Raw genomic sequence first — 12,986 nt, forward strand, 5'->3', positions numbered from 1 at the left:
CCTCGTAGATCACAACATCACTCCTGTTTGTAAATGTCTGAGGTATTGGGGTTCAAACGTAAATAGGAGACCATTGAAAATATCGTATTGATCAGTGATGAAGATTTAAAAACATTTATATATAATATTAGATGAATTAATTAGCACTTTTTATTTCAGTTTCATCTTTTCATCCAACTTTTACAAATTTTAATGAGATTTATAGCTATTTTAATGTTATCCTCAATACCATTAACTGTACATTTTTGTTTGGAATACTTTATATAGTATTGATTTTAGCTTATTCATAGAGAGAATATACCCTCCTGATACCATATGAACCTGAGCTGTTCAATAGAGGCTCTATTGTGAATCCAAACACAAGGTACATTTTCACAATAAAGTGCTTTAAGCTGTAGACACATACAGTATATTGCACATCTATTTTGTGTCAAGTCATGACGTCACAAAAGAGAATTCAACGTTTTTTTCCCCCTGATATGTTCCTTTCTCTTGAGCATTTGCTGAACAACGAAGCGCACTGCCTGCTACTTTACTAGGAATCCGCCCCCGCCTGGAGAGAGATATTCTACTACGCCACATCATGGTTGTAGAACCTGAGACATGCTCACTTTTAGAAGTAGAAACAGAAGGTTTTTTCCTCCTTTTTTAAAAAAAAACTCAATAAACGCGCAGGTGAACAAAGCGCTTCAGCCCATTGCGCACCGTGATTACCGCATGTCTAGTAAACAAGCGCACCGGGAATCTATTTACCTGGACATGTTCTCCCTCTGAGGACGATGCGCCTTCTCCAAACCCAATTTCGTGAAAATCCCCACAAGCGCCATGATGGCCACTACTCCACAAATGATGTAGACGATTAAGTTCGTCTTGTCTTTGGTGCTGTCGTGCATCTTGTTCATCTTCTTGTAGGGGGTCTGCCCGGTCTTCATCCACAGCGGGGTGCCGTAGTTCTTACAGGTGCTCTGGTCCAGTCTGGAGTGTTTGTAGGAGCAGCAGAAGCGGAATCCACAGGTGCCGCAGCAGTACAGGTAGTTGCCGGTCTTGCAGATGAACGGCGGGTCCCACTGGCCCATCACGTCGTAGTAACCCCGGCATTTGTCCTCGGTGTGCGGGGTCTCCTCCGACGCGCTCTCCTCCTCCCGGGAGCCGTTGGACGTGGCGATCATCACGAACCCCCCTAGAAGTCCCGGCTCCCCGTCGGCTTTACACACCAGAGCCATAAGTTTGAGCAACAAGAAGCCGAGGAGAAAGTATTTCCCCCGCATGGTGCCTCCACCGCCGACCCACTTCACGCAGAAAGGACAAGACCAGGAGTGAGATGGAGAGGCGCGCGGTCATGATACGATGGAAAGTGTGGAAACATGCGTCCAAACAGCGGCGCGGCCTCATCGGCGCTGGTCAACATCTTTCCTGACATCTCATCTTCTGGAGGCTCCAACTGACGCTGGTCCCGACGACTGGAAGAAGATGCACCGGTGCGCACTTACGCACGGGGAGCGGAGGAACAACAGGATGGGAGCGCAGGGAGAGAAGATAGAGAGGAGAGGAGGCGAGGGTGGGAGAGTCTGGTGCGCACAAGGAGAGGAGGAGGAGGAGGAGGAGGAGGAGGAGGAAGGAAAACAGGGGGAGGGAGACTGGAACACAAAAAGGACTTAAAAAAAAGAAATGGAGTCAACATCATTCGACGGAAAAATAAATAAAAACAATATTGTGATCGATCTCCACAGAAGACACCTAAAGGGTCCTGACAGATCACACCTGTGGGTGTCGAAGAACTACACATGTATGCACACGTTATTTAAGTTATTTTTGAAAAAAAAAAAAATAATCACAGCTAAGTCATCACAAAAATACACCAATAAAAGCTAAAACAATATCAACAACAATAATTATTGTGTAATAATACATATTAGTAAGTAAGTAAGTAAGTATTTTTTATTTATATAGCGCTTTTCCAGACCATGGTCACACAGCGCTTAAACAGTCAACAATATTCAATAAAGTATATACTTTAAAGATCAAGATAAAACTGATAACACAACAGGAGTTCCAGAAAATCAAGGAAAAGCCTTAGTATTATTATTTATTTTACAAAAAAGAGAATAAGAAATGTTACGAGGGGTGTTACAGTACTGAGGGGTTGGGCTTGACAGTTAATAGTTTATCACACTTAAATTATTTTTGCTCATCTGTTGAATCAAAATCACTGAAGAATAAGAAAAAGTGTGTCTTGAGACCTCTGTCCACGGTGCTGAAATCTTAATCCAGACTCGAGGTCGTTTGTCCAAGATTGTACTTCTAGCTGCAGTCACTGCAGTAACCTGGCATGCATTTACATTACTACAATTATTCTTTTAATTTTAATCTTGAATTATTATTGAAACAAAAGTTAATTTCTTTTTTCAGAAGAGTATCATCATCCTTTGGCCATTTGGGTTTACTCCAGGCACTCCGGTTTCCTCCCACAGTCCAGAAACATACAGAGGTTGATTGAGAACTTACGTATGAGAGCATGTGTGAATGTTTTTGTGTTTTTTTGTGCCCTGTGACCGACCGGCATCCTGTCCAGGGTGTCCCCTGCCTCTCGCCATATGTAACTGGGATAGGCTCCAGTCTCCCCGCGACCCCCACAAAGGATAAAACGGTAGAAAATGAATGAATTAATAAATATTCGGGTCAAGGTATTAGGTAGTAAGTAGTAAGATGTTATAGTAGTATTGATAGTAGCAGTTGCTGTAATAGTATAGTTGGCCTAAAATATACCAAGTTACTGTGTGTATTGATGAGTTACACTATTATCTTAACACGATTGAGTCACGATTAAGTGACACAGAAGTACTGTATTTTATTTTTTATGTATAAAGGTACTTTTTTTTGTTATGAGGGATCCTTTGATGAATTCATTTATATTCTACTATTTTGTCCTTATCTATGTCAAGTGGGTTAGGCAGGTTTGTCAGCCGATCACAGACAGTAGTTTTCTGTCGGGGGCTGATATGCCATCATGATATTTGAGCATTTGTTGATGGAATACAGGAACACAGATACTTTCACTTTGCACCAGTGCTGTTCCTCATATGGCCAATATGAACTTGAATATTTGTTATAAAGCATGACTCAACAGAATGCAAGAGAATTGGTGTGACTTAATGCTCAGTGAGGCATCGCAGTAACCTGCCTCACCTCTAGGGGCATACTTGACAGATTCTCAGCAATAGCCGAGAGAGACTAAGGGTGAAGAAGAGTTGTGGTTTTCAAACTGAGTGGTCCAAACCAAAAGTCTGTGTGGCTGTCCTGTCAGACACATCCTTTCCTGATTTACTTGCCTTTTACTATCATCTTGTGATAACATCTGGACTAACTCTCACCTGAAGCCTCGTCAGACATAAAGAATCATAACATTTAAAGACGGTTTCTTTTAAAACTTTGGGAAATTCTAGGATTGGTTTGGCATTGGATGAGCAAGCTAGACTAAACTTAAGTTTTTTAAGTAATGTAAGGGAAAACCCAGAGATAAAAAAAATATATATTAATCTTTTCTAGCCAAACAGGAATTAGCATTTTGTGCTAACGATTAAAGTGCAAACTGCTTGAATCAAAGCATGTAGAACTGCTTCATGCTTTTGTAGAGAAAAGTGGAATCCACATCCACTGTATTTCCTGGCTTTTAAAAAAAAGGAAATACAATTATATAATTAAAGTAGTCGGTGATCACAAAGGATCTTAAAAAGAAGATTAATGATGCTTTATTTGTTTCAGTAGAAGTAGATAAAACTAATGATGCCACTAACAAAAGCAGAGATTTTTGTCATTGTTTTTTTGTGTGATTTTGTGTGATTCATTTGAAGCGAATTATTTCCCTGACAACTCGAGGGCACCTTAATTTTTTTTTTTAAAGGGTCTGATTACATTTATTTTCAATAAAACATTTAGAAAATAAATAGTAAAATAGAAACCACACTTGACCTCACAGCACATCCCTGATCACAGAACACACACAGACCAACAACCATTCATGCACACATTCACACGTTCCAAAAATGCAGAGTGCTCTTCACCAGAATAACCTGATGGTGATTATCATTGAGATTTCATGGTGGTTTGATACTGTCAAGTTAGACTTTGTCCATCCCAGAGACCTTCAAAAACTTAGACAAAATAAATTAAAAATATATTTATTCCAAAATAATTAACAGTTATTCTTTTGTGTATGTGTGTGTGTCCTCCAATGCACCAAAAAGCACCTCCTCAAGTTTCAGGGAATCAAATTGTTAATATAATTTTCGGAAGGCCCCTTCAAAAAAAACAACTCCTAACCATTTTTTACCCATTTCAATATATGTTCAGGTGATTAAAAAAATAAATAATTTATAAAATATTGAACCTTTTTTCCATTTTATGACATTTTGATCAAGTGCAGAATTAAAACAATGCATACTTATTGAATCGGTGATCAATATTCTTGGCGACACATATAAAGCTTCGGGTAGTGATTGAAAGAACAATAGAGCCATTAAATGAGATCTCCCCTCAGGAGGAATATATTTTGGTGTAGGTAGGTAGAACTTTATTGATTGTTTTTTTCCAATTAGCCACAGCAATACAGCAATTATTCATAAAAATAAATATAAGACAAGAACAAAGAGAAATAAAGAGAAAGAACAAGATGATACAATATAAGTATAAAGATAAGATAAAGAACATAGATTAAAGAAAAATAACAAAGACAAAGGATAGTATAGTGTAAGGTAAGGTAAAACTATTGATTGAAATTGTTTAAATATTGTTTAATTTAATATATAATTTTATATATATATATATGTTTAATATAGTGTAGAATCATTACTTAATCAAATACAAAAATAATCTAAATAATTCAACTTTTTATAACTGTATTGTGTAAAAAATCGAATATAAAATATATAAATTAAAAAAAAAAAAGTATTCAAAATGAAAATGGTGTTTTAATATACTAATTTAAGGTTTGGATTACAAATATAATGCAAATAAAAAAAGACGAGTTGAAAAGTGATATTAACTCAATAAAGATGAATACCAAACCATTAGATTAAATATAATTACACGTTAAGACAATTTTTTTTAAATATAATTAAGTCTTCTTTATTTAACAACAACAACATTCTAATATGAATGAGATCATTTTGTTGGGATTTCTAGTCGACTATGGAATCACCACCAGGCATTACTAATCGATAGCCGATCGACTCCAGCATGATCGACCGTCACGGGGCGACCGGAGCATAACAAACTCGGGTTCAGTGCAGCAGCTGTTTAACTGTCACTGAATCATCCTAGTTTTCAGAGCATTTTTCCAAACCTCCGAGTCCGATGGAAGACACCGTGGATGTGTTTCTCAAAGCGAGGCAGAGAACTTTCGTGGGACTGACAGAAGGTTAGCTGTTGTTGCTTTAGCATAAGTCAGCGCTAGCTTGACAAGTTTCACATTAAAACTCGCGTGAAAGAACATAAAGGTTTTTTTTACGGCTTCGCTGTGTCTTTTAGCTCAATAGTTTCTTATCAAAGCTAACGTAGAGACTAAACGCGCTTGTGTTTTATACAAAAACTGTGTTAATACGACGAGCTAATATACTTGTGTGACGTAAAGCAGTGGAAGTGAGTCTGTAAACATTCTTTCATTGAAGCAGTGAAACATCATGTTTTTGATTTATTATATCGAGATGCTTCAAGTTTCTCATATCAGTGGTCTGTGGTTTTAAGTCTCTTTGATGTCAGTGTCTTATCAGATTTGTCCTGTCTGTTGAATGGGTGACATTGGCAAATGTAATGCTTTCTACTAACGCCCCCTGCTTTTATCTCCAATGATGGTTATTCTGAGCAAACCATCTGCCACCTGAGACATTTCTACAATTTGTGTTTGAAGTTGTTCCCACCCAGTGGAGGCACACGAGCTCATTGCCTCTTATCTGATGCCATGAGATCTTTGCAGGACGCCCCAAGTCTCTCTCATATTCTACTTATATTCTTATCTAACTTATCTGACTTATTGTGTTTCTTTCTCTTACTTTATTGTCTCAATTTAGTTGATGGAATATTTGACATATTCACTCTGGTTTCATTCAATTTTGAAACTGTCAAACTAAACATTTCACACAGTGACACATGCAAGTCCCGCTAGGTCTGATTGTCTGGAAGATTTGATGAGTTCCTGACATTTACGAAGGTTGTTACCTGTCTTTCAAACCATGTTGCATCACCGAGAGAGGAGAGATTATTTTTCCGACCCTATCCGGGCTGCCATCGACTTCTTTTCAGATATTAATGCGTAAATATAACGTTAATGAAAAGCAAGGAATAGTCTTTTGGCGCCTTTAATATCCATCCTGCGCTGAAGTATATGTTGTTGTATCTGCTGTGTACGGATGAACTTTAAAATCATTGTCTTTCTAAACGTAAACGACTGAACCAATTAATTTTATATGAAAAGTTAAAGTAGAATTTAAAATGGTTCCTTTAAGTTTATATTGAGTCCTGGATCATTAAAATGGGAAGTCTTGTCGTTCATTAAACAACACACCGCAAGTCATTCCCGTGTGGATTTGTCACATTAAATTACGTGGAGAGGATCATTTGATACCTTGTCAGTTTCCCAGGAGCAAGACACTTGTTGTTCTTTCTCTTCCTTGTCTCTGCTCAAGTTACCCCGGAGGACGGAATTATCATAAAGTCATTTGGGAACGAGAGAGACGGCGTTTAAGAGAGGATAGTGAACAGCTAAGTGGCCTCAGCTGAGTGTGAGTGAAGAGACTCGTACAGCATGTAGATGAAGATACTTCACAATGTTACAACATGGGGCTGAGTAATTGGAGCAGAAAGTGTTGTTTACACCTACTCTGCTCATTGTTTCTATGCAGAAGGATAATTTTTCCTTTTCTTCTCCTCTTCCCACCTTTTCTATTTTCTTTTAATTTTCCATCAACTGAATTAGGTCTTATCAGGATTTAGAATGAATTAATATGTCCAGCTTTTAAGAAAAGGTTTAACACTTTACTCCCCGCTGGCTTTTATTTTAGCGGCTCTCTCCGGAGCAGGATTTCCCGCAATGAATACTTATCCCCATGAAGCTTCTACCACGGGTGTTGAATGACTAACACCGTGATGACGCCTAATCACTGAAGCTTTTACGTTTCTGTAGAATAAGAGCAGTGTTGGCGAAGCTTTGAGAGGGCATGAGTCAAAGTTGATACTCCATAACGTTGGAGTGGCTTTAAGGTAATCCATTCCAACTTTCTGCAGATGTGGAGCGTGAGTGGACCGGTCCATTTTACTTCATCCAAGCGGCAGACCCTCAGCTGGGCTTGATGAAGGCCTGGAGGGAGGGGGACTGTGACGGAGGCGGCGATGAGTGGGCGGAGGAGGTCCAGCTCACCAAACAGACAGTAGAGGCCGTGAACCGACTCAGACCGAGGCCACGTTTTATGGTTCTGTGTGGAGACCTGGTCCACGCCATGCCAGGTGAGTTCACACTAGGACTGAACCATTATTAATAATAAACTAATCTCAATTAATTTCCTCAATATTGACATTTAATATGTGGTTTTGATATCTTTCAACATCCTCTTTTCATTTGTTTCTTCTCTAATACAAGAAAAAAATGACTATTGAAATAAAAAAAAAATTAATTCTGATTATTATGATTTATTGGTAGAGCCATCATTAAGATCAAAGCAAATTCACTGCAAAAAAAAAAAAGATTCCTGCGCAAATATGCTCAAAAGAATGGTGTATATATTTTTATTTATCATTCATAAATAAATCACAGAGTCTTGAGTACAGAGTTAACAAGTCATGTCTGCCTTTTTCAGCTTCCACCTTTTTTTTTTACAGTGGCTCTTGTCACTGTTATCTTCAAGTGCATCTCCTGTAATGCAAAATAATACTCATACAAGGTACTCAAACAAGGTAAATAAAAAACGTAAGAGTCCAATTGAACCATGATATAAAAAAAAGATCTAGTTTTGAATCAGAATCAAAACGTTTTTACTGCCAGTGTAGATAATACGAATTTAATAAGATATTAATAAAGTAATAGATTAAAATAATACAAGAGTCTTAACCAAGAAAGGGCATAGAAATATATAATGAATACAATTAGATTGAATACATTATTAATTTAATCAAACAATTTTTTAAATCCCGACAGCAGCCGGATAGAGTGAATTCTTGAACCGGTATGTTCTGGTCTCCATCGAAATCAGTCTCCTGCCGTGCGGGAGTGTTCCCCCGGATCCTTTAAAGGAAGGCATTCAATTTAGGAATCTTAAAAAAAAGGGCCTTTTTTGTCATTAAAATGTCTTCAGTCAATTTTTTAAAAATGTGATATAAGTTATATTTTCAAATCTCTAAATATTTGGTAACTCTAATCTTGAGTTATTTTAAAAAAAATTTTTATGGATCACAAAAGCGGAACTGAAAAATCAGTAAAGAAGTGATGATGTAGCAACTTTGGAAAGAGGCGTGTTTGCTTATTGCAACATGGGAAGGTGTACATTGAATGAGAATAGGTTGTTCAATCAACATATTTCTTCATGGCTGAGAGCGGTACCAGTCAACGTTTTTCCTAAAATTCTGGTTGATTGTCGAGTTTTTCTTAAATGACATCTGAAGATATAGGAACCCTGACCATGGTTGTACAAGTTACACTTTTGCCACAGTACCACTGTCTAGATAGAAGAGATGCATTGAGTGTGTAAGTAAGTAAGTAAGTAATGGTGTTTTTAGAGGGCCTTTCTAGACCAGGGTCACAAAGTGCTTTAACAATGACAAACTATACACAGTAAAATATATACTTAAAAGATCAAGACACATAAGACAAACACAGGAGTCCCAGACAATCAGGGAAAAGCACAAATAAGAATTTCTTAAGATGTTTCTTGAAGGAGTCAGTAGATCTATCAAACACAGAAAGAAGAAGGTAGTTCCAAAGCTTAGGAGCAACAGTCTGGAAGGATCTCTCTCCTCTGGTCCGGAAGCGTGTTCAGGAACCATCAGTAGATTCTGATCCACAGACCTCAGAGCCAGAGCTGGGGTGTAAGGCTGGATCAGATCACTGATGTAAGGAGGAGCCTGACCATGAATAGATCTGAAAATAAGAACCAGAATTTTAAAATTGATCTTGAAAGAGATTGGCGGCCAGTAAAGAGTGTTAAGGATCAGAGTAATGTGAGTTCTTCTACTAGAGCGGGTCAGAAAACAGAGTTTTGTATTAACTGCAGCAGCTCCTTCTTGTTTAGACACCAAAAAAAACTTATTTTTCTCAGTTGAAGGAAACCGTTTCTAGTCAGTTTTCTGCAGTGTTGAACCAGAGACATGTCTTTGTCAAATACAACCCACAGGTTTCTCAGGCTCAGTTTGACAGACTGACCTAACTCACTCAAGTACTGACTCAACCCTGGAACCTTATCATCAGGCGCAATAACCAGAATTTAGTTTTGTCCACATGTCTAAAGCTGTGAACCTGCTTCAGCAGGAAAGCGCACGTGTAGGTTAATCTTTGCTATCGGAATCATATAATGAGTGACTTATTGTTCCTGATTCCTGGTTTCAGGTGAGTTTTGTCTGCCAAGTGAAAACCAGGTGTTAGGAAGAACAAGGACTAAAACCGCAGCGAGTAATCTAGCAGGCTTTCTGTACGCGCAGAATAAACAAGATAATAGAATCAAGTACATTAGCAGCCAATTATCTGCCTCGTGTCAACACACAGATGCCAGTTGCGTGAGCTTTAACTCTTCTCAGCCTCTTTGGTTTACACCCGACGATCCGGCAGCTTCCCCTGAGCTTTACCTCATGGCATCTGACAACACTTCTCATCTCACGCAAACACTGCACCTACAAACCACACCTGATGGATGACGCTCGACTCTTTACTCAGACAAGTTTTTGCTCTCTTGATACTCCAGCATTAACTTGTTTTGTATCTGGTGTTGGAGTCTTTGTGTGCATAGAGTAGTTTTATCAAACAATGTTGACGAATGAGCAGAATCCCAGGGAGATAATGAGAAATACCTGGAGATGATCGATTGTCAACATGCAAACCCTGAAAAATGTTCTTCTGGGAACTATTATTTTCACTGCAGTGTTTATGTACTTCCAGAGCAATGATGACAGTCTAACCATTTTCTTCCAATATAAATCCTGACGCTCATTTCTTAATTGTTTTTTGACTTCATTACACAAGCTTTTGATTATTTATCAACCCTTAAAGAGACAGGCAAACATTTTCAATTGCCTCGTTTCTTTGGCTGATTGTACAAAGATCACAGTGACAGTTTGGTTATGATTCACCTTTTAATCCCTCCTTGTTGAGGACAGTGTGAACATTAGCATTCTCTGCTTCCCCACCAAAGTCAGTAAACAGCTCAGCCCCCTATGACAGAGGCTGATATTTATCTATGAAAATCACAACGCTTCTGGCTTTTTCTCTGGGAGCTTTAGTTTCTTTGCCGATGAGAATTTTAGATTTTGGATCACACAGCTGTCCCAGTCTTAAAGAATTACAAAAAAACAGTCTGAAACACACAAGTTTTGACCATGTGTCAATAGAATCAAGAAAAGCCCTTTGGCTGTCTTTTAACAATACTTAATACTAATAATGAAAAAGAAAACATATTTTATGATCTGCAGGATTAAGTTAAATTTTTTATGTGTTACCTGTTAATTTTGCTTATTTATGATGAAACAATAAATATATATACTTTTGAATTACATTTCTATCATAAAATGTGGTCATTTTATATGGTTATATGGTAATACCTGTGAGTCAGGCCTTAAAAAAACCTTCTTCAACCTTTTTTTTTAGTTTTTGTTCCAGGGAAAGCAGCTAGAAGACAGACTTTCCTCTCAGAAACTTCTCCCATGTGTGAACACCGAGGTATTCTAAGACGAAGTGGGAGAAATGTTCTCTTCAACCTGTCCTGGGTCTGTCTCGAGGTCTCGTCTCGGCTCTAAACATGGTTTCTCAGAGTAGAACTGGAGTTCCTCCACATGGACATAAGCCAGATGAATGTTTCCGACAAATATGAACAATTATTGGATGGAAAAAATGCATACAGCTTCTCTAACAAAGATACAGAACAAATATCTTGATGTACCCAACATCTGCTACCTTGGAATCATTTAATATTATTATAATTCTTTACACATTTTGACATAAATGTCTCTTCCCTTATTCCCCACATTTCCATTACAACCATCTTTACACATGTGTTCTTGACACGTAGTATGTCACAACATTTATGAACTGAAGGTTGGTTGTATAACAGTCCTGGAATCACAAGAGATGGACATGCAAAATAAAAATAAAATACATCTCAATTAAATATAATTGAATCCTAACAATGTATGGTGTAGTTCAGAAGTGCATGTGCTCTTGTGTCCAGCTGTGTGATAGTTGGACAGCAGCATCTGGCTTCACATGTGTATCAGTGAGAGCCTCCGGCCAATGCAAACTACCTTTGCATGACAATTATGTTTCCATCATTTCATGCCTGCCACAGGCCTCAAGGTCTGGACTACAGTTGGCAGGTTCAGAGCCCTAGTTTTCTCTCCCCACTTTCCTCACGCCATCTATCAGCAAATCATCTTCTACATTTAATTACAAGGTGAAATCATAATTTAACTAGGCTGTGCTGCAATGTTATTTATATGCAACCCAGATCTGGCTTGCCTTGCTCATCTGCCTCCTAACTATTTTGGGTCATTATGACTGCCTGTTTTCCTCAAAAGGATTCCCACTGCTCCTAAATTATTTTCCCCCTCTTCGCTGAATGTAATGTATGCTAATGTTCACATGTTCATCTCCACAAGAGAAGATTTTCTAGACCTGATTCAACGTCTTCCCCGGGCTGCCTCTGATCACATTTATAGGTCATATCAAGTTCCATTTCAGATTCATAGTTGACTGTAAACACAAACCCAAAACTGTAAAGCCTTGGGGACCTTTTAAGTGTCGCCGCGTCAGTCCATGTTATTATCAAGCTCGGTTAGCAGGTTGTGACTGCCACCCTCATTACTCTGCATGTCCGTCACACCCCTGGCATCTGGGCCGCTGCGTTGGCGAGATGGCGGGATTGGACATTATAGACAAAGCCTCTCCTTCTGTATCTGGGCTGACATTTCTCCCTAAACTGTTTATTTACAATACAGAATGAATGGGTTGCGGCCAGAGGAAGCTGGCTGTCAACCCACATTGTCAACACTGCTGCCTGTCATCGACAGGAAATTGGCAACTTTATTTCAGTTCGCAGAGATTCCACTCTCCATCTCTCCTCTGTCTGGCTCGCACTTTCTTATTTTCCTTCTGTTTCTCACTTTTCCTCCTGTGTGTCTGCTCTCTTTAGTAAACAGCTGTGGTCTTGATATCTCACACCGCATTTTGACAGTCTTTTTTTAGCTGACAATGACATTTATTTTCTTTCCTCTAATAAACGCAGTAGATGCATCCAGTGAAATGGCATCAGAGCTGTGAGTAAACAAACAAAGTCAATTAGCTGTTTATCATATTCTCGGTTACTAAAGGCACAAATCTCAGTTATTTCAAATGATTTTAGTAAGTAAGTAAGTAATTTATATTTATAGACCCCTTTTTCCACTCAATTTTCTTTTCTAAAACAAATATCGTCCAAATGAATGGTATTTTAAGGGGAAAGGCATAGATGTACAGTATGTCCATTATCATTTTCTAATTGTTCATTCTACTCGGATTGGTTCATGAAGCAGGAAGCATAGGTACTTGGCTTTCAAGGTACTGACTCTAGTGGAGAATTTTTAATTTTAAAAACTTCAAAGCAAATGTTATTTATCTCATCTATGGCTATACTGTATATCCGGCAGCATGCAACTTGTAATACTTCATATTGTAATTTTTTTCTTTTTTTTAATTTCAGTATCCTTCTTGTATACTGCACCGATATTAAAAAAAGTCTCCACATTGTACATGCATTGGA

At 38.2% G+C, this 12,986-nt stretch overlaps 2 protein-coding genes across 2 annotated transcripts in view; one reads left to right on the plus strand and one right to left on the minus strand.

The window, feature by feature from the left end:
* The window catches only part of shisa9a (shisa family member 9a), a 56,170-nt gene extending 54,694 nt beyond the window's left edge, over window positions 1-1,476 (minus strand). The window contains exon 1 of the mRNA XM_087783790.1: window positions 754-1,476. Coding sequence (XP_087639916.1) covers window positions 754-1,268 — 515 coding nt within the window. The 5' untranslated portion in view covers window positions 1,269-1,476. The remainder of the gene's footprint in view (window positions 1-753) is intronic.
* A 3,760-nt stretch (window positions 1,477-5,236) lies between these two features.
* cpped1 (calcineurin-like phosphoesterase domain containing 1) overlaps window positions 5,237-12,986 on the plus strand; it is a 31,577-nt gene continuing 23,827 nt past the window's right edge. Inside the window, exons 1-2 of the mRNA XM_087783791.1 lie at window positions 5,237-5,416; window positions 7,279-7,497. Coding sequence (XP_087639917.1) covers window positions 5,353-5,416; window positions 7,279-7,497 — 283 coding nt within the window. The 5' untranslated portion in view covers window positions 5,237-5,352. The remainder of the gene's footprint in view (window positions 5,417-7,278; window positions 7,498-12,986) is intronic.

Source organism: Callionymus lyra, chromosome 2 (assembly GCF_982586985.1).
Source record: "Callionymus lyra chromosome 2, fCalLyr1.hap1.1, whole genome shotgun sequence".
Classification (NCBI taxonomy): domain Eukaryota; kingdom Metazoa; phylum Chordata; class Actinopteri; order Syngnathiformes; family Callionymidae; genus Callionymus; species Callionymus lyra.